General features: G+C 38.1%; 5 protein-coding genes across 5 annotated transcripts; 3 read left to right on the top strand and 2 right to left on the bottom strand.

The window, feature by feature from the left end:
• Positions 1-538: 538 nt before the first annotated feature.
• Positions 539-3,829, bottom strand: LOC18993642 (disease resistance protein RPS5). Its single transcript, XM_006417185.2, has 2 exons — positions 3,763-3,829; positions 539-3,607 (listed from the first exon to the last, which is right to left on the bottom strand). Exon 2 carries the CDS (start codon positions 3,341-3,343, stop codon positions 677-679), a length of 2,667 nt encoding a protein of 888 aa, XP_006417248.1. The 5' UTR covers positions 3,344-3,607; positions 3,763-3,829; the 3' UTR covers positions 539-676.
• Positions 3,830-5,091: 1,262 nt separating this feature from the next.
• Positions 5,092-5,862, bottom strand: LOC18993641 (probable calcium-binding protein CML13). Its single transcript, XM_006417184.2, has one exon. The coding sequence runs from the start codon at positions 5,750-5,752 to the stop codon at positions 5,306-5,308; it is 447 nt and encodes a 148-aa protein (XP_006417247.1). The 5' UTR covers positions 5,753-5,862; the 3' UTR covers positions 5,092-5,305.
• Positions 5,863-7,836: 1,974 nt separating this feature from the next.
• Positions 7,837-8,869, top strand: LOC18993640. The gene is made up of 2 exons (XM_006417183.2): positions 7,837-7,964; positions 8,147-8,869. The coding sequence occupies exons 1-2, from the start codon at positions 7,905-7,907 to the stop codon at positions 8,741-8,743; spliced, it is 657 nt and encodes a 218-aa protein (XP_006417246.1). The 5' UTR covers positions 7,837-7,904; the 3' UTR covers positions 8,744-8,869.
• Positions 8,870-12,386: 3,517 nt separating this feature from the next.
• LOC18993639 (IRK-interacting protein) lies at positions 12,387-14,498 on the top strand. Its single transcript, XM_006417182.2, has 3 exons — positions 12,387-12,476; positions 12,877-13,998; positions 14,075-14,498. Exons 1-3 carry the CDS (start codon positions 12,402-12,404, stop codon positions 14,396-14,398), a joined length of 1,521 nt encoding a protein of 506 aa, XP_006417245.1. The 5' UTR covers positions 12,387-12,401; the 3' UTR covers positions 14,399-14,498.
• Positions 14,499-15,319: 821 nt separating this feature from the next.
• Positions 15,320-21,034, top strand: LOC18993638 (SNARE-interacting protein KEULE). The gene is made up of 21 exons (XM_006417181.2): positions 15,320-15,591; positions 16,456-16,514; positions 16,620-16,701; positions 16,791-16,869; positions 16,948-16,998; positions 17,094-17,190; positions 17,335-17,367; positions 17,535-17,660; positions 17,735-17,926; positions 18,075-18,158; positions 18,247-18,345; positions 18,425-18,501; positions 18,769-18,865; positions 19,162-19,287; positions 19,378-19,473; positions 19,562-19,681; positions 19,755-19,829; positions 19,924-20,126; positions 20,333-20,423; positions 20,534-20,623; positions 20,719-21,034. The coding sequence occupies exons 1-21, from the start codon at positions 15,519-15,521 to the stop codon at positions 20,770-20,772; spliced, it is 2,004 nt and encodes a 667-aa protein (XP_006417244.1). The 5' UTR covers positions 15,320-15,518; the 3' UTR covers positions 20,773-21,034.
• The last annotated feature ends 16 nt before the right edge of the window (positions 21,035-21,050 follow it).

Here is a 21,050-nt window from a genome sequence, read left to right as displayed (position 1 = left end):
GCTTCCTTTAGTTATTCGTTTAATTTTTCAAAAAAAAAAAAACAAAGAAATTAACTCATATCGTAACAGATAAGTGGACATAGTTTTAACACAACGTTAATGAAAACAGAGCGTCTCTTCTTCTTCTCTCTGTTTCGATCTTCATTTTCTTCCTTGTCTCTATGCAACTTCAATAAGAAAACTGACGCAAACTGATCTGCAATGATCCAGAGGTTTAAACAATGTAATTACCAGGAATTTCAGAGAGATATTGGTGCGAAGAGAGTTTCGGCCTCTACGAGTGACTGTCCGGAAACGACAACTGTCACGTGGTGCGAGGAGGAGTCGTTATACAACAATTCAGTGGAGATTCCTATTCAGTGGGTCCACGTGCAGCAACTAACACAAGCGAACAAGTCACAACACTCATAAATAACTCATAACTGGTTTGAGAACGATTAGTGGTCCAGCGAAATATATTATATATTGCCTGTTATTGATAGGAACAACAGTACAGTATATAACACAAACCAACAAAATATATTGTGAAACGCTCACATAACAATAAACAACATTATAATACATAAATACGTTTTAATAAAATTCGAGTAATCACACCAATTTTCGAAAGAAGATGCAAAGCGAGAAGCAGAAGAATGTGACAGTAGAGACATAGATTGAGAAAACTGTATGGGCTTTAGATGAAGGAAGATTGGAAACGGAGTTTCGTGGCTTCGTCCTCCCATTCAATACCGTTGATCCAATGTCTCTCTATGCATTGGATAGTAAATCCTTCAACCTTGGCAACACTATTAGAACCCAATGGAAGCTTTTTCAGGTTTGAACACCCTGCTACCCTAATTCCTCTCAAACATGGAAATGGGAGACAACTCCAATAAATGCTCTTCAACATCGGTACATTATAGAAGCTGAAGTGTTCCAAGTTTCCAAAAGGAATGTTGGTACCTGCCTCCTTCTCTGTGACAGCTTTCTCTTCGCTTATTATATACTCTAGTTGCACTGAGTGACCAACGTTAAGAATAGTAAGGTTTGGAGCGAACAACAGCCACGTCAAATCCTTCAGACCGTTGCATTTACTTATAGACACGGTAGAAAGTTTGAGGAAGGATGGAGTCGTGGGACTTTTGTTCCATGATGAAGTTGCTCCCACTGTCTTTATCTCCGTCATTCCACATTTTTCTATGTCGAGGTAACGAAGCTTATCCATAGTCGGCAAAGTCAATATTTCGACTGATTCTTTCTCAAGGTCTTTGATATCTAACATCTGAATACATTTCACCACCCTGTCAAAAGACGACAATTGCTTTGCAACCAAACTTGACCTTATATCTATGGTAACAACTTCTAGATCCTTCAAGAGCTGCAACTCTTTCAATAAGCTCACATCTATCAACACGGTGGAGTTCCATAGTCCCAATCTCCTCAACCTCGAAAATTTTGATATCCCCGATATACTACCAAGTCTCCTCGTGGATTCCAAATTCAGATATATCAGCATTTTCGACGACTCCTGTAAACCAATAGGCAGTCGCTCTATTTGTGAGCCTGACAAGTTAAGATACCTCAAAGCGACCAACTCTGATATTTTCTCCGGCAATCCATTGAACCAGCTATTTTCCGATAGATCCAAAACGAGTAGCCTAGGCATACGCTTAAAGAATTCGCTTGAGATGCTTGCCAGCTTGTTTTCTTGTAGAAGCAGAGTGGTAAGTTCAGGACAGTCCGGACTTTCGGAGACATGTGCAATCTCATTGTTCATCAGTGACAGCCTTCTCAGAGATCTCCAATTCTCGACTTCCGGTATCTCACGTAAACCAACTCCGGCTTTCACAACAAGTCTCCCTTTATGCTTCCCAAGATCAGATTCTATCCAAAGAGCCAGCTCACGCATAACATCATGCATTCTCACTTTATAGGTTGATTCTTCTTCCACCAGTAAACAGGCACGGACAAGAGTACTGAGGATGGCATGACCTTCGTCGAATGCATTTTCTCTACCCTGTTTTTCTTGTATGAAACCCTCACAGATCCAATACTCAATCAACGTATCTTTTCTGATATTAAAATCTTCTGGAAACAGAGAGCAATATAGGAAACACTTCTTCTCATGCTCTTTCTTGAGGCTGTCGTAGCTATATTTCAAGATTGGAAGAATCATGTCATCCATTCCAGAAAATTGTGCAGCAGATGAAGTCAAAGTTTTGATTGCATGACGCCATTCTTGTATTGTGTTCTGGAATGACATGGTCTCACCAATTACATTCAGCGCTAGTGGTAGGCCATGGCATTTTCCTGCGACTTTTCTTGCGAGTTCGGGAATGTCACGGTGACTTCTCAGTGTGTTTTCCCCGACTCTCTCTTTGAACAAATCCCAGGCTTTGTCGGCGTCCAGACAACCGACTTCGATCGGGTCCAAAACCCCCATGCGTACACACACTTCCCTTAAACGAGTGGTGAACACAATCTTGCATTTGTTTTCCCTGGTCGGTAATGGAACTCCGACATGATCTTTTAGTTCCACTTTGCTCCAAATGTCATCCAATAGCAACACAAAACGCTTCTTCTTCATGATTTCTTTTATTTTAGAGGCTTTTTGTTCTTCCGTTTTTCTGTTCCACGTCTCCCCTATAGACATGCCTAGTTTCTCAGCAATCTCATCTTGAATCTTCTCGTTCCGTTTATCCTTAGAAACCACAACCCAAATCACTTTGTCAAACCCATTTGCGCCACAAAACTTATTGTTGATTTGGTCGAGAAGAGTTGTTTTTCCTACTCCGCCCATGCCATATATACCCATAATCTGGGTTCCCTCATCCATGAGATGGTTCCATGCACTTTCGAGTATTGTTTCCTGACCAACAATGATTTGTTGAAGATCCCTTTGCTCCCCAACATCTCTCATAGGTGGCACAGCCACCGCATTGAAATCTTTAGTTAAATCTCGTTTCTGGAGCTCTTCAACATCTCCCAACATCGAGAAAACCTCTTTCCCGTAACGGAACCTTGATACTAATTTCTTTGAGCGAACGACACAAAAAAGAGACAACCCTTGAAGTTCACTAGTACAAGCCATTTGCGTTTTAATTTCAAGGGCCTGTTTCTCAATGGTCTCGACAGCCTTAAGCCATACCTGAACTCCTTTAAGCCTTTGTAGTAGTCCTGTGTCCTCGACCCTCTCCACCTCTCCCGACACATCATCTCGCCTTGCCTTGAGTATTCCCAAGTTATTTTCCAGAGCCTCCAGATTCTTGTCGAGACTACAAATATGGTTGACTTCGAGACAAAAGCAGCTACAGATTTTGTCCACCAGGAATTCGGTTGCTTTTGAGATACCACCATCCATCGTGTACTTGACAGACAAAAGAGAGATTCAACGATTAAGAAGAACTCGGATGTTAAGATCTTGGAGTTTGTTGGTAATTTTTGTGAAGGAGTCCAAGTCGTCTATGTAGTTGAACACCCTCACAACTTGAATTTCAATATAGTAAGATCCCAATAATGACAAGGATTAATTACTAATATTTATACCACAACTTGCAATTTTGTTGTAGTTTCTCACTTCCAAGTCGTCGCTCTGTAGTAGAATCAGCAATAATGGAGAGTTTTCCTATGATTTTCCAAGAACAACAATTAACAAAGATGATGCTGGTTTCAGACGCAATTTAAAATTGTTCTGTCTTTTTCATTTGTTGAACGATAAAAAAAAACATAATAACGAAAAATCAATAGAAATGAAATAAAATGGGGAATCTATAGACTTACTAACTCACAAGCAAGGTATGAATCGGTCTTTAGTGGCTCTATCTTCCCATCGAACCCTTTTAATCCATTTACCATCTCTGTAATATATAACAACTTCTTCACCACCAACGCAACTTTCAGAATTAAGTAGAAGCTCAGTTTTGGACAATTTTCTACTTCAATATTCTTTAAATAATCTATCTTCCATTTCCTCCCAAAAATTTACCGCAATAGATAGAGTAGCGGTTGTGTTTGAAGAAGTACCTCTTGTCTTTTTGAAACACTAAACCGGAGTTGCACAGTTTCAAGTCGTATGTGCTAGAATAACCCCCTCGATGCACCTTGGAAACTGCACTTCATCTTTGACCTCCTCGGTTGAGTTGCCCAAAAGAAGCATTTACAAAGAAATGGATTCACTTGAATTACAAAGAGCCCGCTTCAAGAAATTCTTCACATAGACAATTCATCATACAAGTGGTGAGCATCTCACTAACACCTCGCACTTAATCTCCTGAGCTTCCATATCAAGAATATAACCGGAACCCGAATCAATCAGGTAAAAAAAAAAGAACCGGGACCGTCACTTGGATTTGTCTCATGGGGATCCTTCCTTCCAATTATTATTATTTATGTGCTCTTGTTTGCTTTTATATCTGTGTTTTCTGGCGGGTATTTATGAGTCACCGCTGTGTATATATCATTGGCCCGTGTTCTCATATATTGCCTGAGTCAGTGAACCGAAATTTTTACTCACTCTATTGCTTATATATATATATATATATATATATGTATATATGTCCTTTTTTTTTCACCGCTACATTACTTCTTTCTTATCACGAATATCTTATATATTTGGTTTTCACACGATTGTTGTTGTTAAAAAGGTAACAAGAAAGATGCATCTAAAGAAATCAAGATTTGGAGCATGCATCAGATTTAAATTTCGGTGAGAGCTAGCATGTTCTCTGTTATTCATTTACAACATACTATCCCCAAAAAAGAGACAAATTAGCAGAATCCAACAGCAGACAAGATCATGAGATCATTTCGAAATCTTTTTACTTTCCATTTAAGATACCAACACAAAAGTCCTGGGTAATGAACAAGAAGATAAATGTCCCGTACAAAGATGAGCTATTATGCTTATTTACGTGCAAAAGATTACATGATGCAGAACACGAGATCAATTCATGAACGAACCCAAAGCTACAGGAATTCAGTGTTGGATATCGAAATCAGACACATTTCAAGATCAAAAGAGTATGACCCAATGGAATCAATCAGATTGCTTGATCCAATCCAACGAATTACAATAGACATAAAGAGTGAAACTTTTTTGTAAACAACGAGAGCTTTAAACATTCTTGGAATAAAAAGTAGGAATCACCACACAACATTTCCATTAGAAAGGAAACAAACAGGAAGAACAATAAAGTTAGTACACTATCCCAGAGCAATTCCCAATTGCAAACATCCCTAGGATTCGCTCGAATCAACAGACAAGAGTAAAAACAAATAAAAATTCGAATCCAAATTTCAAAAATTCAAATTCCAAACTTAGATCTCACTTAGCGACCATCCTGGCTATGAAATCCTCATACCGGATCTTCCCATCGGATCCAACATCAACCTCCTTGATCCACTCATCGAACTCGTTAGGCTCCAGCTTCTCTCCGATACTGGTGAGGATATGCCTCAGATCCGCCACCGCCACGAACCCCGTACCTTCCTTGTCGAGCACCTTGAAGGCGTCGCGGAGCTGGCGATCGAAAGGTTCCGTCTTCAGGTGTTTCGCCATGAGATCTAGGAATCGGTTGAAATCAAACGGCGACGAGAGGTTTTCCGATGCGGTGATGGATTTCAGCTGGGCCTGGGTCGGGTTTCCGCCGAGGGATCGCATGAGGATCCCGAGCTCAGCCGGCGCGATTTTGCCATCGCCATCGGTGTCGAAGAGCATGAAAGCCTCCTTCATCGACGAGACCTGGTCGTCGCTCAGACCATCCTTGCCCATTTTTCAGATTCTTCCGGGTTTTCGGGTCAGATTCCGGGTCGGGATTTCTCTCTCTTTGGAAACAAAGCTCTTTGCTTTTTCCTGTACAACGAAATTTGAGATCGGAGTGTGGTGTTTGCAACTTTTAACGAGATAGGCGATGATACGGCATCGTTTTAGTATAGATCTAAGGCCCAATCAAGCCTGGCCCATTTCATTTATGTAATCTCTCTTCAGATTTTGGAAGATGATGAATATCATAAATATACCCTACGAATCATAAATCTAACCAGTTGTATCATTTCCCGCTAAAAATTGTTCCCGTAATCATAGCGATTATCTTCAATGTTGATGAGTGAAATCAGTTGGATAAATGAAAGACCCGTAACTAAATTCGATGATGTGGTTTACCTCGTCATCATCATTCTTGTTCCATAGAGCTAAACTTGATTTACGATTTATTGTTTTGTCGGTTTGTCTTTTATCAAATAAATCATCTAAGATAAATGTTTAAGTGTGTGGGAGCTTAAAATGCTTGATTCCACCATACAACAAATGATTAGTTTGAGAAAGTGGGGTAAAAAGGAGTAAACATGACCTAATATTTCTTTAAACCATAGCCTATAGAGTCGTTTTCAAAGTGACATAGGAATTATAAAAAGTTTGTATTTGTCCCACATAGTTGGATTTATGGGGCACAAAGACAATCGGTGAAATGCATTGGTCACAATCGTTGTATATAGCATATGATATCATCATGTGATTTAAAAGGCACCTTCCACTTGGATTATATTCACATGTTTGAGTTCTATACTTTATCTTTCTTTAGTGTGCTTTGAAAAGTCATTCACTTGTTTGAATTTTATGCATTATCCTTGACAATATCCATTACCCCCTTCTCTAGATGGAAAAAAGTATCCAACACCTCTTATCAACGATCGTTGAGACATTATCTATTATATAATCCAACTGAGAGAAGATTATTCAAAGTATATTTAGTGATCATTTAGTGCACCTAACTTAACTATTTAGAGAACAATTTATGTTGATGTGAGATTCCACACCAAATATGGACAAGGACTACTTTACGCGTTACAATACTGATACATGTATTATCAAACATCATAGATCACATTAGTTGCACGATCTAGACCAGATGTTTTAGATTTTAGGACGTGTTTATATGTAATGTATAACTTCTAACAACTATCATGTTGTTTCTACTTTTAAACCGATGAAAATGTTTAACCTAGCAAAATAATAGCCGGCTTTGTTTGGCCAAAAAATGTAAATTGTAATTTGTATTACTGTTGTATGTGTCACCACTGGAATTTAAATCCGGTTGAATGCATGTTATTGGGAGAAGAAAAAAACGATTTTGTTTTGTTTTGTTTTTCATATGAATTTATGATGTGGGTCGTATGAATGAAACATAGTAATACTCAAGCTAAATCCAAATTAAATTGCCGTATTAAGTGATCTGGTTTTAGTTATGTAAACTTACAATACCAAGTCAACACAACTTGAGTCTGGTTAGCATTTATTGTACCAAAATTAAAAAAAAAAAAAAAGTTCAGAAGCAGTAGATAAATCGTTTTGGACTAAATATAGGCTAGTTAGTTTGCGTTCTATCCAAATCTAAAGCTTACACACGTCTTATTCGCCTGTAATAGTGTCAACGTCGACGATCTAGAAACACGACCCTATCTTTAGAAGAAAAACAGATGAATAAAGTTTTACAAAACATAATCATCTTCTTAAAAATTTATTTATTGACCCCACCTATTACACAGTTTCTGAATCTTACCACAAATTGAAGATAATAGTACTCTACATACAATATATCAGTTAGCCTTATACATTATCTCAGTTATCTATTCATAAGAGATGCATTATATATGCTAATTTTCTGAATTAAAGTTACATGTTTCAACTAACACAAAGTTAAATCTGGATGTAGTTAATTAAATTTAACAGTATTGGGGCTGAATCCGAAACATAATTAAAGTACATGGGCCATATCGAAATGTTTACCCAATAAAAAGACTAAACGAGACTTTCCTTGTTGTCAAAGTGTTCTATAAAAGCAACGTTAACAGACTAAACCCCAAACAACAAGAAGAACCCAAAAAACGAGAGAAAGTAGGAGAAGACGAAGACGAAGAAGAAGAAAATGAAATTGGTTTGGTCTCCGGAGGCTGCATCTAAGGCTTACTTAGACACAGTTAAATCGGTAAGATTTCTTTTTTTCCGGTGATTCGTGTCGGAAAAACCCAGGCTTCGTATCAATTCACAAGGATCGTGCCAAAAGATTCGATTTTTTCTCGAATTCTCGAACAACAGATCTTAATTTCGACTAAATATGCGTGATTCGTTCATGTACTGATCTCTCTCATTCCTTTTTTTTCTCTTCAGTGCGAGAATCTTGAGACGCCGGACGCGGCGGAGCTAATAGCGGCGATGGCGGCAGGATGGAACGCGAAGCTGATCGTGGAAACTTGGTCAGACGGAGACGAAATAGCCTCAAGTATTGGCTTAAACGTCGCGAGCCAACACGCAAACGCGAAACACATGTGTATTGTACAAAACTCAAGATCAGAATCGGCTTATCTCCAAGCCATTCAAGAATCTTCATCTCCCTCGAGCTTACCAGAGACGATCGTCGCTGATGAAACCGAGAACGCGATGAAGAAGATACAGGGAATCGATTTCTTGGTCGTGGATTGGCGGAACAAGGAATTTGCAGCGGCTGCGTTGAGAAACGCTGCGTTTGGAAGAAGAGGAGCGGTTGTGGTTTGTAGAAATGGGTATTCGAGAAGTCCTTTGGGTTTTAGCTGGAGAATGGCTTTAGGAGACCGGAAAGTTGTTAGAACGGTGACTCTGCCGGTCACCGGAGGTATTGAGATTGCTCATGTGGCTGCTCGGAACTCGGGGAAGAGTGAGAACAGGAAGAGAAGATGGATCACACATATTGATCAGAGATCAGGAGAAGAACATGTATTTAGTATTTAGAAAGTTAGAGACAAAGACAATTGTGAGAAATGTTTATTTGGATTCTTGTATTTCACTTTGTACATAAGATTCCATAGATGTTATATTTGTATCATACTTTGTCTTAAAATCTCTGCTATAACTGATTCTATGAAAAAAAGCCTACATCGTTTTATCATCACTTTCACTTAATTAGTCCTCTTTGTCTTCTAATTAAACTTCTATACGCTTGAAAAATTGAAAACAATTTAGCGCAATTAGTTTAATTTGCATGGCTTTTATCGGCCATATACTTGTTTGAAAGAACTATTTTGCTTATAAGGTGATAGGCCAGGGCATTACTTGGTTTTTTTACGTCTTTCACAAATTTTTTCTTTTGTTAGAAATGCATCATGTGATGGAGTAAAACTAAAGGCAGACAGATCAAAAATAGTATGAGGAGAGTGGATCATTCCACCAGTGCGTTTCATGTGATGAGGTTCAAACTTGCAAAAGATGATCCACTGGGTCAAAAGTAGCATTTATTTAAGAACCGACCATTGAAGATAATCATAGACTCATATAGGCAGAATGATCACTAAATGTCATCACGTTGGGCTCAAGAACAGTTCTTTAGGATTTGCTTGAGCCCATCACATGAGAAACTCTCCATGATTCTTGCCAGAGGAAAAACTAAACCACTTATTTCCGGTTTAATATTGGGAAATATTTCAAGACTCCCAATCTTTACCTTCGGTTAAGGTAAAAAAAAAGCAGCGGTTCTGTTAACGCTCTATCAACCCAATCTATTAGGGCATAGAATGGGTTAATCTAAACTCAACTACTTCAAAATTGAAAGAGGCTTTTTGTGTTCTTTCAAAATTCCACTTGAATAATACCAAAGTGAAAGGAATAAAAAAAGGTTTGATGAGTGAAAGTGTACGTTGAGGAAAATACAACATGGGAGAGAAAACAGATGACGCTTGGCGTTTGTCGTGAACCGAAGTTCCCTGCGGTGTTGGGCTGTCCGGATCTTGAGCGGTCTGACCAGTTAATGCGATCAGTAATATTATCTCAATTTTATAAATAAATAGAATGCGAAAAAAATTAGGAAAATTAAATGAGAAAAGAGGTAAGGAGAGGCGTCACGTGCACATGATCCAACCGATGAATAGAGACATGTCACGCAAAGTCAGCCAACTTTCAGAGCCCAAAAGCCAAAACCAAAAACCCTTTCAAAAATTTATCGTTTTTGGACGATCTTACCCTCTCATTGTCCCATTTATTACCATCACATGCCCCTTGTTCTTCTCTCTTCTTTTTGTGTGTGTTAGCTGGCTTTTTTCCCTTAATTGAACTTATAAAAAGAATTATACGATATCACCAGGATGCTGAAAACTACAATAATCAAAATGATTTTGCCTTAGTTTCTCAATTCTCGTGCTTCTTTATAAATTTCAAAAACACAATCACATGAAATATAGAATGAGAATTAAAAGTTGGGAGCTGAAAGAGAAGAAAGACCCAATGAATAAGGCACACCAATCTAACAAGTCATAGGCCAAGAGATGTTTTTGTTTGGTAATGTGGGTCAACCAATCTCATAAATGAGTTAGCTGGATTTGCATTTGATGCTCTTCTCACTCAGAATTCAATGTGACAATTCCCCCTACTCTATATTTATTACTAAGCAACAAATAATAAATACAAACTTTCATATCTCATTTTAAGCAATTTGATGTCTATGTTTTCTTTCGTATTCACGAGATCTAATGAATTATGGAACCACATATCATAAATTCTTTAACTATGAAAACAATGATCTAAGTAAATGAAACATGGTACAACGGCGCAGTAGAAATTGGCATAAGCGGTAAAATCAATACAATTCTTATAAATAGGAATCCCCTTTATAGGTTATCATTACCAAAATTGATGCTAAAGCTAGGATTCACAATATTTTGATTATTGGTATAATTTTTGAAGTTTCCACTATAGGCTGGTCTTTTGTAGTTTCCACTATAAGCTGGTCTTTGTAGTTTCCACTATAAGCTATGTATGTTGGATTCTAATGGAAGCAGAATTAGAATACAAAACATAACTTCCAAACACCAAATCTATATGCAACCCAGTATGCATTTATTGGAAGCAATTTTTTTGTACACTTTATATGAAAAAGGAAAAAGATTGAAAAAAGGTGCATATAACTCTCTCTCTCTTTTTCTGACGGTGATTGTCGTTACACAATAAATATACGCCTACGTATATGTATAGCTTTGTTTGTATTTTGTATAGTTCCAAGTAGATGTCTATCAAGACATGGAAATCACGTCAAAGTACTCTGTGAGTAAATTCATTATGTGGATCTTATTTTCAATTGTTTGAATCCTTGCGTGTCGAATTCATGATATAAGCAGGATAAAAAGAGTACTTTCTTGCGTCAATAAACAATTAGCTGCAGATTAAATCACGTGTTATCGCATGAACTATAAAAAGAGTTCCGTGTATTACAAATGAAATATATAGAAAACTAGACATAAACAAAGAATTATTTAACAAAATATAAGCTATATGCAAGAATATATATATGAGTTATGCATGTGTACTATATACACTAGGTAGTTATAGATGTTATTTTATTTAAATTGCTAGGATTTTTTTATAACAAATATAACGCTTAATTAGGTGCGACCAAATATTAGTAATACATATTAGCAGCTATAGCGGCAGTATTTCAGCAATAATCTTGGTTACTTTAATTTTAACGGTGGAATTGGACTGACGGATTAGTACGTTGCAGACTAAGCTTTTTTTTGCTGATAGCAGAGACTAAGCTAATTTTATTTTTGGACGAGTAAAATAATCTGTGTAGTTACTTATTACTTACTTCTTCAACAACAAGAGGGTCCCTTATTTATTTCGTCTGCTATTTTTGCTGATGTAAATAGCTTTTAGCAAAACTCTCTGGTTTGTTTCAGAAGAAATGATCACAAGCTGACGAGATGATTTATAGATAGTGAGAGAAAACGAAAAGAGAGAAACTTATATATCCCTTCTTCTACATATCCAAGAAAACTATAATCATTGCACTTCATATATACACACACATTTTTTCAAAATATAAAATAAGATTATACTTAGTATTTGAGTTACAAAATTTTTAAGCGTTGGCAAAAAAAAAACTCGAAAAGTAACACTAGGGTTAAAGCTAACAAAAGACGTACAATCATTACAAAAATCAAATGAATGAATAAAACAACCGCCAAAAAATGAACTTTCATTATGTTGGACATTTATTTGTACAAAATGAAACTGGCGGATCGATTTATGATCTAATGGATATACTGTTGAATAATAGGGATTGTGTTTTGTTTTTGTGGAGCAATAATATGAGATTCAAATGCATATAAATAAATAATAGTATTATCTTTAGAGCGACGACAACAAAACATGTCTAAGCATAGTCTTCATTTTGGTTTTAGCTTGAACTAAGATGGAAACAAATTTAATCTTTGACCAATCTTACCGGCACAAAACCATAAGAAAAGAATCATCATTCTACGATTATTATAGTACATCATTTTTTTTCTTTACAAATTGACTTGATAATAATTTATATTATCATGTTATAGTGTCTGTGTATAAAAGTGAGATATTAAAGCAGACACAAAAAAAAAAAGAGAGCAAAGGAAAACAAAAAATGGCTCCGTCGTCTTCATCTTCTCCTTCCAAATCTCCTGTTCCATCTCTTCACCAATCCCTTCACTTCACTCCTGTAAGTCAAAACTCAAACCACTCTTCTTTGTTTCCCGGGAGAAACGCAGGAAAACAGACCTCAAATTTGTTTTGTTTTGTATTGCTCTGTGACCAAAAATGGGTTTTATTCAAATAAAATCGCGGAATTGACATTGTTTAGCAAAAATCTTCTTGTTCTTGCGTCTTTCCTCCTGATTCCCATCACTATTTTCCGAGAAAATGAATGAAAAATTCGAAGAGGCACTTCTATTAACTTTTTGTCTAAAGTTTCATCCTTTGATCTCAATGATTCCACTACAATCTGATATCGTGTCAGTTGAAAAGTTCTTCAAATCCAAAGGTTATTTTTCTCATTTGGGCATAAATTTCACCGAGTAATTAAAGAAAAATCATTTTTTTTTCCTTTTCTGTTCTTTCAGATTCCAGAATGCGAAGAAGACGACCTCTACGAAGAAAGATACAAAAACAGAGCAACCCCAAGCAGCGACGGTGGATCCTCCGCTACCCCAAGCCACCACCACCACCACCGCCGCAGCAACAACAACCACCAACATCCTCTAACGCCTCTCCACCACAACGGTAACGGAAAACCCCAAAACAAAAAACGACACGACGACGACGAGGACGACGGAGGCGCCGTCTCATGCAACAAGTGTCGGCCTCACCACTCTCACCGCGACAAATTCTCCGTCGTGCCTCTCGAAAGCCACAACAACCCTTCCTTCATCTCTAGCCCCAATCTCATTATCAAATCGATCTTTCAGTCCCTCACACGGAAAAGCCCCAAACCATCTTCGACGGCGGCGCTTCCACCGCGCTCTTCCTCCTCCGCCTCCGCCGCCGACGCTTCCAGAGAAGAGCAGTGGCGGTTAGCCGTGGCGGAGCTTTCCCATAAACTGATTCAAGCCACGAAGAAGAAAGAAGACGCGGTGATAGAAGCTTCCAGGCTGAAATCGTCCATGGCAGAGCTCGAGAAGAAACTCAATAAGCTCGAGATTTACTGCCACAATCTCAAATCGGGGCTTGATGAGTGCAGCAACAAGAAACAGAGTGTTCCGATCAGAAAAGACGGAATCAACGACAGGATCATCCAGCAATTCCTCGTATCCGTGTCGGAATCCCGATCTTCGATCAGGGCTTTGAGCAGATCTCTCGCGTCGCAGCTACGAACCGTAGGTGGAAAAGTCTACGAGCGACTCTCTCTACTCCTTCAACCTTTCGATGTAAAGATCAATTCTTTCGCCAAAAACCCTAAAAGCCTCATCTTTTACCTCGAAGCGATTCTGAGCAGAGCCTTCTTCGAGGATTTCGAAGCTCCCGGGTTTCAGAAAAACGGGTCGACCCGGATTTTGAACCCGATTGATCGTTGCGAATCCAATTACGCTTCGTTCAACGTCTTGATGGAGCTCACGTGGGACGAGGTGTTGAGCAGAGGAACAAAGCATTTCTCCGAGGAGTTTAGCCGATTCTGTGACCGGAAAATGAGCGACGTCGTTTCGATGCTTTGCTGGAACCGAGCCTGGCCTGAACCGCTTTTACAGGTGAGCGTTAATCCGAACGGTATAATACAGATTCATTTGGTTTACTGCTATTGAACCGGTTTTATTTTTTTTGTAGGCCTTTTTTGGAGCGTCGAAGAGTGTTTGGTTGGTTCATCTCTTGGCTAACTCGGTGAACCCGGGTTTGCAGATCTTTCGAGTCGAGAAAGACGACCGGTTTGATCCGGTTTACATGGAGGAAACTGGTGGAGACCGGTTTAAGAGTCTGATTCGAGCTATGGTTCAACCCGGGTTTTACGTCTATGGGAGTGTGGTTAAGTGCAAGGTGGTTTGCAAGCATGGTGGCAACGACGAGGAAGAAGTTGTAGAAGACCGAACGGTCAAGGAATGCAATAAAAACGACAAGAGTTTAATAAGCATTTGTAGCCCCCTAGGAGTTTAATTACGTTTATTAAGAAGTTATAAAATTGGTGGGTTTTTGATTTGTTTTGTGAGCTTGTAATTAGAAAAATGAATGACCTTTGAAAGTGAATATTTTAAAACTGGTCTTTAGTGACTCTTACGAGAAAATGTATAAGAATTGGTTTGTGATGATTTTTTTTTTGGTTCGTTGTCAAAAGTGATTCAAGAAACTGTCCAATAAAGGAAAATAGTGGAGTTTTCTCGTTAGCTTCATTTTCTTGGAGTTGATTACATGTAGTTTATTGTGACACCTAATGGCTGTCGTTACTCGTCGTCATATACACATATGTTACATTTACCAATCATAATATGTTACATTTACCAATCATAATCTTTATGATTCGTAAAATGGTGTACTTAGTGTAGAGAAATTATATCAGCATTTATCTTCAAAATGTTAAGGGAATGATATATTTTGATATAGAAAAAGGTGAAATAGTAACAATCAGTTTTGAAATTATAGCATTTTAAAGTTAGCGAAAATAATTGGCCACGGATTGGAATTTATCACACATGTAGGAGTAGTATATATATATTTATTTATTTTGGTGAAGATGTAAATAGTAGTTGTAGATTTATACTCTAGTATTTACAGAATTTAGCACGTAATCTAAATTTATTTAAAGGACCACAGGTCCACAAACATATAACGTTGGTTAACGGTCTCGTCAAAGCAAGCAACAGCGATTGTGGGGGCATATTGGTCACTTGATCAGGAACGCGATCGAACGTCAGTTTCAAAAGACCCGGTCTACATCGAAACTTCGATTTACCGATTCAAAACGCCGGTTCGGGTCAACACGGTCTAACCTTTATCCTCACCAGCCCCCGCGGGTTTCGAGAGAGAGGGAGAGAATTTAGTTAGTTAGTAATTTTTTAATTTAATTACGGTGTTTCTGGGGGAGACAAATAAAAGAAAAAAAAAACAAAAAGGAGCTTCTCTTCATCGGTCTTCGTCTCGTCATTTGTCGTTCTCTCTGTATTTTGATTAGTTCGCGATCTTGAATCTCTCTCTCTCTCTCTTTGTCTCTGGTCGATTCGTCGATCGGAGATTTTGACCGGAGATTTGATATAACTCAGAAAGTTGGCAGATCGTAGCTATGTCGTACTCCGATTCCGATTCGTCGTCTCAGGCTGGCGAGTACAAGAATTTCCGGCAGATTACACGTGAACGTGAGTTCTCTCTCTCTCACTATCTCTATCTCGCTCATAATCTGATTTATCTGTTTTGACTCTCGTTGATTTGGATTGACTTGTCAATTTTTCTGGATTCACGTGATCTATTTCTGCGTCCGGGTTCTGCGGAGTAGCCGTTTTAGTCGTGTTGTTTCATTTTGATTCTGGGTTCTACGGTCATGAGAACGATCAAGTTTACGTTTCTGCTGTTTTTTAATTGGTCTGCCCGAGGAGAATATGTGTGTTTCAATGGCTAAGAACTGTCGCGAATTTGAATTGGGACGGTTTTCTGATGAAGTATTGGTAAATCTGTTGCTTGTTGTATTTGTTTGTGCTTAAAGGTTAGAAATGAGATTTAAGATGAGGTTTATGGATCGGTATTAGCTTGGTGGTGGACAGCGAGTGACTTATCGCATTGCTTCCTATTTCTGATTCGATTGTAGCAAATTGTGGATCTACTTAGAATTGACCTGAATGGTTGTTTGAGGTGGAACTAGAGTTAAATTTTTTCATACATTTTACCAAATGATGCATATCGGACACTTAGAAAAGGAAACTGTTACATGTGTGATGAGGACGATGAAAGGATTGATATATGAAGGCAGACATGGTAGTTTTTCAATGTTTGAGAAAAAGCTTTCAGAAGAAAGTCGTGAATTTTGATTGTAGTCACACTGTAGAGTTATAGGCAGTGTAGTTCATCTCACGCATCCTTGGCCCTTGGGTCTAAATTCCATTAAATTCCATGAGGCTGCTGTCACTGCTCCTTTTTTCTTAAGGCTCTTCAGTTTTCCTCCATGTTTTGGTGAGGCTTTATCTGTTGGCAGTGTATCTGATCTTATACATCTCGTTGTTTCTCAGGACTCTTGTATGAGATGCTTAGATCTGCGAAGACAGGGAGTTCAAAATCCACCTGGAAGGTATGTTTACGTGTACTTCACCGTGGGATGTCCAGATAATGTTATTGGCTTTTAGGTTGATACCTATTTTTCTGCTAAGTTTTTTTTTTCCTTCTCGCATTTTAGGTTCTAATCATGGACAAACTTACTGTCAAGATAATGTCATACGCCTGCAAAATGGCTGATATCACACAAGAAGGAGTTTCATGTGAGAATGAAGTATTTTTGTTGGAATTCTACGATATGATGCTTTATATAGGAATAACTTAACTTGCGTAAGCTAACATTTCTCTGTAGTGGTTGAGGACATATTTAGACGAAGACAACCTCTACCGTCAATGGATGCAATATACTTCATCCAGCCAACTAAAGAGAAGTAATTTATTTTTGCTGCGTTCCAAAATCTGACATCTTTTATTTCCTCTTGTATTAATGTTTGATTCTGTTTCATCAGTGTCATCATGTTCTTGTCAGACATGTCTGGGAAATCACCATTGTACAAGAAGTAAGGAAATGATTCCCTCTTAGTTATCGAATCTATCCTAAAGACAATTTCTTTAACACACTGATTTTCTTCTTTATTCCTCTGCATCTGTGAAGGGCATTTGTTTTCTTCAGTTCACCGGTTTCCAGAGAGCTGGTTGGTCACATAAAAAAAGATTCGAGTGTGTTACCTCGGATTGGAGCATTGAGAGAGGTGTATATTGCAAAAAAAAAGAAAAAAAATCATACTTTCTAGTGTATTCAACTGTTGATATTCATTTCAATTACTATAGTATATGTGTTATAAGCTGTGATAGCATCCATATCGAAAACTTATTATTGAATTTTCATTTTGCAGATGAATTTGGAGTTTTTTGCCATTGATAGCCAGGTATGATCTATTTAAGTCTCTGATGCATGTGCAGTTTAGCGGTGTTTATATTGTTCTCCATCATATGGTCTCAAATGCAGTGCGACCTGTGGTATCATGTTGTTAGTATATGTTTCATAATGTGAAAGAGGGTGACAAAAGACATTTATTAACGACAACTTACACAGGGTTTCATCACGGATCATGAGAGAGCTTTAGAGGATCTTTTCGGTGACGAGGAAACTTCTCGAAAAGGCGATGCGTGCTTGAATGTGATGGCTACTCGAATTGCCACAGTCTTTGCTTCACTACGGGTACCAATCATTATTCTCACGAGTAATGACTATCATCTGGGGATGACTCTTCTGAATCATTATGGACTTTACAGGAATTTCCAGCAGTACGATACCGAGCTGCAAAGTCACTTGATGCATCGACAATGACAACTTTGCGCGATTTAATTCCCACAAAGCTTGCAGCTGGAATCTGGAATTGTCTGGCAAAACATAAACAGTCAATTGAAAATTTCCCACAGACTGAAACGTGCGAACTTCTCATCCTCGACAGATCTATAGACCAGGTTTAAAACTGTTTTCCACATTTAATGGATCTTTCATTTGTTATCTTATCAATCAAGACTCCATCCATTTGGAGCTCATGTTTCCTCCTTTACATGTGTTTTACATGTGTTATATGATTAGCAGCATTTGCTTGTTTTGAATGTTTAGATTGCCCCTGTTATACATGAGTGGACTTATGATGCTATGTGCCATGATTTACTGAACATGGAAGGGAACAAATATGTACATGTGGTAAGGTCAACTATTTGCTGCATAGCTTATTGTGATATCGTGTTGGCTCTCTTCCTGGAACTCCATGTGATATTCTTCTAGTCTTTAGATTCCAAGCAAGTCAGGTGGACAACCAGAGAAGAAAGATGTCCTCTTGGAGGAACATGATCCTATTTGGCTTGAGCTTCGACATGCACATATAGCAGATGTGAGTCTGATGTCTAGGTATAATTCCCACTCGCAATGGAGAAAAAAAGTGAATCCTTTTGACCTGTGTTTTTCATCAGGCTAGTGAAAGATTGCATGACAAGATGACCAATTTCTTATCGAAAAACAAAGCTGCTCAGCTTCAGCATGGAAAGAGGTGGGTATCACTTTTATTTTTGCAGTAAATGTAACCAGCAAGCATATATTACGCTCCTTTGAACTGGCGGAACCAGTTAGGATGTCAAAAAAAAAAAAAAAGAACTGGCGGAACCAGATTTTACTGTATACCCTCTTGTTTTTCAGTTTGATCATAATACTCTGACATAACTCTGCGTTGATCTATGTAGAATACTTTATTTAATTGGAGAAGTATTTTCAAATGCTCTCTGCTTTTTAATTAATTTTCGTCGTCTCTTATTTTTAGAGATGGAGGTGAGCTTTCTACGAGGGATTTGCAGAAGATGGTTCAAGCGTTGCCACAATACAGCGAACAGATTGACAAACTCTCTCTCCACGTAGAGGTAGTTCCATAGTTATGTGCAACGCTCCCCTGCCTTTTCTTGTTGCGTCCACCTCACCTTCAAGCTTTATATGCTTCTACTTTGTATTCTCGATAAAAACGTTCAACTTTAGGCGGTGTCACACAATTACTCTATTAATATGCATCATCTAGTTAAAATTTCACTGGATTTTGTGTCTGAAGAGCTGTCTGCAGATGTCCAGAATTATGGCTTCTTTTGCGTTTTTTTTTTTTTTTTTTTTTTTTTTTTTTTTGTCTCTGAGCGTTGAATTCATGTAAGTCTTTCTTATCGTGCAGATTGCTAGAAAAATCAACGACCTTATCCGAGAACAGGGACTTCGGGAGCTTGGACAACTTGAACAAGACCTTGTTTTTGGTGATGCTGGGATGAAGGATGTGATTAAATATTTGAGTACTCAAGAGGTTTGCATCTATTAATAGTGATTGATTTACTGTAATATTTCATGAGACGTTGAGCTGTCAAGCTTTATGTACTTTCGAACCTCTGTACAGGAGGCAAGTCGTGAAGGTAAGTTACGACTGCTGATGATCCTCGCAACAATTTACCCTGAAAAGTTTGAAGGTGAAAAAGGTCAAAATCTAATGAAGGTATTTAGGGTTTTAAAATTTTAATGCTTCTGAATCTTTGTTTGGTTCTCATCCACCTCATCTAAGGCTGTATTGCTTTTGTGTGTAGCTGGCAAAACTCTCATCTGATGACATGAGCGCTGTAAATAATATGAGATTACTTGGTTCAGCCGTCGATGCTAAAAAAAATGCCCCGGGAGGTTTCACTTTGAAGTTTGATCTTCACAAGGTAACACTGTTCCATCTACAGTATATATATAAATTATGCGAATCTTCGTAACATTGTTTGTCAATGGCTGCAGAAGAAACGAGCTGTCAGGAAAGAGCGCCAAGAGGAAGCAGCATGGCAGTTATCTCGTTTTTACCCCATGATTGAGGTTCACTCAAACTTTGTATAGGCCACTACTTTAGATTTTTAGCAAAATATAGGTTTCATGTGTTGACTGTTTTTTCATATCTGAATGTTACCAGGAACTCATCGAGAAACTTAGCAAAGGAGAATTGCCAAAAGAGGACTTCCCATGTATGAACGACCCAAGCCCGAGTTTCCATGGATCAACGGCACTTTCATCATCAGCAAGTAGTAGTCAAGGTCAAGCTCAAGCTCAGTCCATGAGATCAAGACGCACACCAACATGGGCTAAACCGCGAGGTTCAGATGATGGTTATTCAAGGTAAACTGTTCTTAAACGATCTTTGGATCGATCCAATAGGAATAAAACCTAAACATAAGTTGGGTTGTTCGTCGATCCTTTTAACTTCGTTGTGTTGGCATAGTGAGTGAAACCTGAAAGCAAGCTAAAACCATGCGTCTCATTGTTGATATTCTGCAGAACCACTTCTTTTCCACATTGTCGTAAACTATTTTTCATTCTTACAGTGATTCGGTGCTGAGACATGCGTCTAGCGATTTCAAGAAGATGGGACAACGAATATTTGTGTTTATCGTTGGTGGAGCAACAAGATCAGAGGTAAGAGGCTAAGGGAAAAAAAAATGATTTTACAGCTGGAGTGAAAAAAATTAAACCATAGGATCAGGATATATGATGATATCTTCTTACTGTACTAATTGATTTTTCAGTTAAAAGTATGCCACAAATTAACGACGAAACTCAAAAGAGAAGTAATCCTCGGGTCAACAAGCCTCGACGATCCTCCACAGTTCATAACGGTAAGCCAGACACATACTCACATTCCGAGATTTGGCAAACTATGAATCACCCACTCAATTAAAGTAATCTTCTTTTCTCTTTTTGTGTCTCACAGAAACTGAAGCTTTTGACTGCAAATGAGTTATCTTTAGACGATCTCCAAATATGAGAACTCACATCTCAAATCAAATCCGTGTCTTTGTTCTCTGATCTCCCATTCTAATTTGCAACCAAGTAAAAAGACATGAAAAAGGATAAAAACCATCAGATTCCGAGATCATGACTGTAAGCTTACCCATATTGTATGTCGTCTGAAGATGTAAAGCAACTCGTAAAGTTGACTTCTAGATCTTTGGCTATTGTCTTGTTAAATTCGATCGTGTAAATTACTGAAATTGTTCATTGCTTTTTCAGAATCTCGTCTTTCTTAACTCACTTCACTTCGAC

Source organism: Eutrema salsugineum, unplaced genomic scaffold (genome assembly GCF_000478725.1).
Source record: "Eutrema salsugineum unplaced genomic scaffold, Eutsalg1_0 scaffold_5, whole genome shotgun sequence".
In the NCBI taxonomy this organism is placed as follows: Eukaryota; Viridiplantae; Streptophyta; class Magnoliopsida; order Brassicales; family Brassicaceae; genus Eutrema; species Eutrema salsugineum.
Note: the sequence above shows the minus strand (reverse complement) of the source record. Positions and strands in the feature narration are given on the sequence as shown.

Excerpts from the sequence above, each read along its gene's own strand:
- LOC18993638 (XM_006417181.2), top strand. The coding sequence starts at position 15,519 with ATGTCGTACTCCGATTCCGATTCGTCGTCTCAGGCTGGCGAGTACAAG. Across the intron at positions 20,424-20,533 it reads GTGGAGCAACAAGATCAGAG|TTAAAAGTATGCCACAAATT; the intron begins GTAAGAGGCTAA and ends TTGATTTTTCAG. Across the intron at positions 20,624-20,718 it reads ATCCTCCACAGTTCATAACG|AAACTGAAGCTTTTGACTGC; the intron begins GTAAGCCAGACA and ends TGTGTCTCACAG.
- LOC18993640 (XM_006417183.2), top strand. The coding sequence starts at position 7,905 with ATGAAATTGGTTTGGTCTCCGGAGGCTGCATCTAAGGCTTACTTAGAC. Across the intron at positions 7,965-8,146 it reads ACTTAGACACAGTTAAATCG|TGCGAGAATCTTGAGACGCC; the intron begins GTAAGATTTCTT and ends TTTTCTCTTCAG.
- LOC18993641 (XM_006417184.2), bottom strand. The coding sequence starts at position 5,752 with ATGGGCAAGGATGGTCTGAGCGACGACCAGGTCTCGTCGATGAAGGAG.
- LOC18993639 (XM_006417182.2), top strand. The coding sequence starts at position 12,402 with ATGGCTCCGTCGTCTTCATCTTCTCCTTCCAAATCTCCTGTTCCATCT. Across the intron at positions 12,477-12,876 it reads AATCCCTTCACTTCACTCCT|ATTCCAGAATGCGAAGAAGA; the intron begins GTAAGTCAAAAC and ends CTGTTCTTTCAG. Across the intron at positions 13,999-14,074 it reads GGCCTGAACCGCTTTTACAG|GCCTTTTTTGGAGCGTCGAA; the intron begins GTGAGCGTTAAT and ends TTTTTTTTGTAG.
- LOC18993642 (XM_006417185.2), bottom strand. The coding sequence starts at position 3,343 with ATGGATGGTGGTATCTCAAAAGCAACCGAATTCCTGGTGGACAAAATC.